Below are 6,014 nucleotides of genomic sequence, written 5' to 3'. Positions count from 1 at the left end.
ACATTTTAGTCATTTACAGCCAAAGTAGAGAGTGGCTCCTCAGTAAAATTCTCATGGGTGATTGACAACCAGGAAAAGTTTGCCAATGAAGGGGAATCCTACAGTGTAATGTTCAAGAAGCCTGCAGAGTATCAGCTCCGGGTAAGATTCTTGTTAAATTTCTAGTTTTACGTTGCATTTGTTTTTGGTTGGTTATAAATAGAAACTTTTTTTTTCATGAAAACTGTCTATAAACATTCTACTAGGTGACAGCATCGAACCCTGTGAGCTCTCAGAGCCAGCAAATCTTCCTAACTGCTCATGAAAAGTCACCACTGGCTGAACCTGAGTTCTTTTCTGTCAGGGAGGTTGTAGCAGTAGACACTACTCATGTCTACACCATCAGAGTAAAAGTGGATATCTCTCTACCACTTACCTTTAGGTGAGGGTTTCTCATCTATTATATTGCATATTTTGAAATATAAATGACCATCAGAGATCCTTTAAGAAGACATGGATGCCATTTGCATTCTACAGAAAAGTTTTACTCTTGAAATACACTAAAAAGTTGTGTCTTTACATGCTCTTCAATGCCATCCAGGTGGGATTTCGGGGATGGCACTGGTACTGTCATCCACACCCAGTCTGCTCCATGTCTGACCATGGAAGGGAATGTAAAAAGAGGAGAGAATCAGGTGTATGTCCAGGATTCAGTGAACTATGCCTATCCAATCCCAGGTAAACACATGGACAAACTATTAAAGCTGTTGAAATTGTTCATTTTTAGACTAACAATGGATCAAATATACGTATATCCGCTTTTAGTAAGAAAACTGGAAAATTACAACCTAACTCTGCCATTACCCTCAAATCTACAGATAATTTGTTTTTGTTTTTTTCAGCTCATTGTTGTATGTTTACATCCCACAACTGTTTGGTGCCCACTTAACCCTTAGCAAACACTACAACACAAGCTGGAGCTGCTTTTAGTGAACATGGCAGGGCAAATCCACTGTACACTATCATTCAGCACCAATGGCATGTGTCATATTGGACATATTAGAGCATTTAGGAACTAAAAGAACAAGGGAATATTGTGTTTTTTTGTTTTTTTTTTCCAGACCCACAGTTTCAGCAAAAAGCTAATGTTCAAGGTCATATAGACAGTTGACTGCTAATTAATTCCCCATATCAACTTCATATGGTCGTATTATAGCAGTTGTGTTTACAGTTTGCTTCTGCTGCTCAGAGTGGCCAAAAAGTCCATTAGTATGTGTTTAATGGTGCTTTGAAAGTTACAGCCACTTTAACATCAAATTAACTTTCAGTTAATATTTGTGGATGTCTGATGAAAGCGTCTGTTGTTAATTTGACAGGAATCCATATATCATTTGGAGATATTTTTAACACCGGCTGTGCATTTTCTCTGTTTTTTCCCTTAAAATTTCTTTTGTGTTTTCTAAAGTCTGTTACAGGGGGAAACTGGAGAACCCAGGTGCAGACACAGAAACAGGAAGACAAGAGGAAATTAGGAAAGGGCTTTATTTAACAAAACAAGAGCTAAGACAATACAAAAGGGAACCTGGATTGAGGGAGAAAGCAAACCTAACTAAATACAAAATATGCAAAAACGAAACTAACTATTAAATCCAACACTGAAGTCCAAAGGAAAATCCCAACCACTAACAACAAGGAAATACAGTACTCACAACCAGTCTATGATCCAGCAGAGTGTAAGTGAATGCACAAGGCTTAAATACCTGGAGGTGAGGTAGTGAGCAGGTGAGTTGAGTTAGCTGATTACTGCAGCTGACAACCATTGCAGTAATCAGCAGGGAGAATGCAGGCAGGTGAAGCAGGCAGCGCAAGGGGGCGAGTGAACAGGAAGAGAGAGACAGGAGGGGGAGATGATAGACAGAGGGAGCCAAAGAGAGAGGTCAGAACAGAAACAGATCAGGAACAATAGGAGAAGGAAGGAAAAAGAGGGAAAAGGAGGAAGAAGGGCAGATGCAGAAGCAGAAGCAGGGATCATAACAAAGTCCTGCTCCAGTGATTGATTAAACCCCTAGAAATGCATCACTGTTGATCAAAGTTGCATCTTAAGAAGTTTTTTTTCTATCAACATTATCTCTTAATTTCTTAAAATTACTGTGATGTAACTCTGCACTTTTGCCTCTTTTTGAGTGTGGCTCTATGAAGTCCCAGCATACCTACAACTTTGCTCAAACAATCTAAAATTTCCCTGCTGTATTATTGGAGTAATCTTCAAACTAAAATGCATTTCTCTGTGTTTCCTCATTCCAGGGAACTACACGCTTCATGTGCACATCTCTAATCAGTATGACAACACCGTTGCATCCATGAAGATAAATGTCAGCCCTCTGTTAAAAAGCCTCCTCATTTCTACTTCCACTTTAATGCCCCTCGTCAAACAGACTGTCTATCTGGAAGCTTCCATCCAGCCCTCTGATTTTGCAGTCTTCTACACATGGGACTATAATGATGGTTCCAGAACTGTTCAAAGCAACCATTGTAAAGTCAGCCACAGTTTTGGATCTGCAGGAGTTTACAACATCACAGTATATGCCAGCAATACTCTTACTTCTCTGACAGCCTGGCTTGTGGTGGTTGTAATGGAGAAAATCTCTGGATTAACTGTCACCTACAACGGACCAAATGAAGTAGGTTCTGCTATACATTTCAAAGCTAAGGCTGCCACTGGTACCAGTCTCAAATGGGATTTTGACTTTGGTGATGGGTCTCTGCAGGAAAATCTTACAGATGGTTCTGTCTCCCACATCTATAAGTTTCCAAGGAACTATACAGTAGATGTAACTGTGTCTAATTCTGTCAGCCAGGCTCATCAGTCTGTCACTGTTGAGGTCTATAGTTTGATTGTTAGTGGAATTTTCCCAAAAGAATGCATCATGAGTGGAAAAAACACACAGTTTGTGGCTGTGGTAAATGGAAACATATCCAGCTTGACCTTCCACTGGCTGTTCGGAGAGGATTCTTCTTTGACTGTGGTGACAGGACATTCGACAGCCATGCATACATTTCCAAACTCTGGGATTTTTCATGTTAATCTAACTGTATTTAGCTCCATTACATCTGTGTCATTTAGCACAGTTATCTGTGTTGAGAGTCCAATAACTAATGTTGAGCTACAGTCATCAAAAGATGTAGTGACTGTTGGAGAAGAGGTGTGCTTCAGAGTGTTAGTTTCCCCCAAACAAAAGTCAGGCTACCAATTTAAGTGGTTGAGCAAGTCATCTGGGCTCGCTGCTATGACAGAAAACCCTCAGAAGTGTTTTGTATTTAGAGATGAATGTGTTGAAGAGGTGTCTGTAATGGTGAGTAACAAAGTCAGCACCAGAACTTCCAAAGCTATTATCACCATCCAAAAACCTGTGAGTAACTTCTCTGTTGTGCACAATGGTCAAAGTGACACACTGACAGTCAATACATTAGCTTCCTTTTGGGTTTTGAGTTGCACCGGCAGCAATGTGTCAGTGCTGTGGGACTTTGGAGATGGATCTCCAGTGGAGCAGAAGCACAACGTGTCACATGTTTTTACCTCCACGGGTCAATTCACAGTCACTGCCACAGCATTTAATGCTGTTAGTCAGGATACAGCAACCGTGAAAGGGAACGTTTTACTCGCTGTTTCAGATCTTTCACTTCATACCAACCATTCTTATGCTGCAGTAGGAGAGGAAACTCTAATCACAGCAATTGGCAGTTCTCTTAGCAGCACAACCTATGACTGGACAGTGGAAGGTATAACTTCATTCAAGCAGGGGACTCATCAGTTTAGATTTATTTTCCCCAAACCAGGAGTATATCGAGTGAAGGTTATAGCACAGAACTTAGTGAGAAGAATGGAGGCCGCCATCTTAATTGAAGTCTTTGAAAGAATAGACGGCCTGCAAATTGAATGTCAAAACCTGACAAATGAGAAATATGTATCAACCTTCGAGGACCTGCACTTTATTGCTGCAGTCATCAAAGGCTCCAATGTCACTTATCACTGGCTTGTTACACAAAACAATGCAAATCGACAAATTACAGGCGATGGAAAGCTTTTTCATGCCTTAGCTGAAAGTCCTGGCAGTATTTCAGTTCAGCTCAAAGCTTCTAATATCTTGGGGGAGGTCCACAGCAGTGTTTCTGTAGTGGCAGTAGAACGTGTAACAAATGCACGCATAGCAACATTTTCAAATGCTGTGGCAGTGGGAAAATTAGTAAACATCTCTGTGTTTGTGGATACAGGATCAGACCTGGAGTACTTTTGGTATGTGAACACAGATCTTTCACCCATGCAGAGACATGTACCCTTTCTTCTCCACACTTTCACAAGTCTGGGTCAGTGCTTTGTCACAGTTTCAGTTCAGAACTTTGTTAGCCAGAGTAATGACACCAAGCAGTTTTTGGTTCAGGAAAAGGTACAAGGTCTGGACTTTCAAATCAACAATAGGAAACATCCATTTTACTTCAATGCAAGTGCTGGTCTCTCTTTTCATGGAATCATCCACAAGGGTAGTGATCTGCACTGGGACTGGAAAGTTGGAACTGCCAAGCAGAATCTATTTACCTCAACCAGTCAAACCTTTATCTACAGGTTTCCACATGCAGGAATCCACCAGGTGTATTTGAATGTTTCCAATAGAATAAGTTGGCAGATGGTTTCACACAGTGTCACAGTCCAGGAATCAATCAAAGGTCTTCTGCTTAACATTAGCAAGTCCTCTTTATGCATTGGGGAGCAAGTTACAGTTTTCCCATCAATCTCCAAAGGAAGCAATGTAAGCTTTAAAATAACATTCCAAGACAAAGACTGGATTCATAGTCAGGATATTTCTAAAGGCCACATTACCACATCAAGCCTTCCAGTTGGGAAACACCAAGTTACAGTAAAAGCTTTGAATCAGGTCAGTAGTGCCGAGGCATCATCTAACATTATAGTAAGTAAGAGTATTCAAGGTTTGCAACTTGTAAACTGTTGTTCCACAACTTTAGAGGCTCTAAAAGGAATCCAATTCAAGGCCGAAGTTCAAAGTGGGTTTCCAGTTGACTATACCTGGATCTTTCACTTGGGGAGTTCTGAGCTTACAAAGCTCATGGGACAGGAAGTTACCTTTACTCCACCAGAGAGTGGTTCATTGTCTGTTAGTGTGCTAGCCAGCAATGGAGTCTGCACCAAGACGATAAATGATACTGTAACAGTTGAGTGGCCTGTTAAGAAAATCAGCGTTGCCTGTCATTCAGAGAAAATATTTGTTGGACATGCTGTCAGGTTTTCTGCAACAGTGAAAGAAGGAAGCAATGTCAGATACCGCTGGGGCTTTGGAGATTCTTCAGAAGTGTTGGTGACAGAGTCCAATGCTGTCAATCACACTTATTATTCTACTGGGAAATACAGTGTTGTGGTCAAAGCACTCAACAAGGTCAGCCATGTGTCCACACAGCTGCACATGGCGGTGGAAGAGCTTCAGTGTTCAAACCCTCAGGCCTCCCTGCTCCAGAGAGAGTCTACTATCTTCAAGTCTAGACCAAGTTTCTTTGAAGCAAGTGTGGACATTAACTGCTCTGCTTACAAGACTACATATCTCTGGGAAATTTTTAGAGAGTCAAATGGCACCAAAGGCAACCCAGGCAATAAAGTTGCTCTCAAAAGTCAAGAGGATACAACTTCACCTTTTCTCTTTCTTCCAAAGCATGCTCTTGATGTGGGGCACTATTTCCTAGTGTTTACAGTTTTTTTACATGGAACTCCTCTCCTCATCCAGCAGAAGGACAGCATCACAGTGATCCACTCCCCGTTAGTAGCCATCATCAAGGGAGGCTCCCACCGACTGTGGCCCAGCCTTAGTGATCTCGTCCTGGACGGATCAGAGTGTCATGACCCTGATATGGAGCCAGGAGTAGAGGATACCCTGCAGTATCACTGGACCTGGATGACAGCTGTAAGCACCTCTTGATGTGAAAGCATCCACAGAAATTGTAGTAGTTGCTGTTTCAGAAACTCCAAATTT

General features: G+C 41.5%; 1 protein-coding gene across 1 annotated transcript in view; it reads left to right on the top strand.

The window, feature by feature from the left end:
* The first annotated feature begins 1,108 nt into the window (after positions 1-1,108).
* The window catches only part of pkd1b (polycystic kidney disease 1b), a 47,242-nt gene continuing 42,336 nt past the window's right edge, over positions 1,109-6,014 (top strand). Inside the window, exon 1 of the mRNA XM_051939212.1 lies at positions 1,109-5,945. Coding sequence (XP_051795172.1) covers positions 2,340-5,945 — 3,606 coding nt within the window. The 5' untranslated portion in view covers positions 1,109-2,339. The remainder of the gene's footprint in view (positions 5,946-6,014) is intronic.

Source organism: Acanthochromis polyacanthus, chromosome 19, assembly GCF_021347895.1.
Source record: "Acanthochromis polyacanthus isolate Apoly-LR-REF ecotype Palm Island chromosome 19, KAUST_Apoly_ChrSc, whole genome shotgun sequence".
NCBI lineage: Eukaryota > Metazoa > Chordata > Actinopteri > Pomacentridae > Acanthochromis > Acanthochromis polyacanthus.
This window is presented reverse-complemented; position numbering and strand designations above follow the sequence as displayed.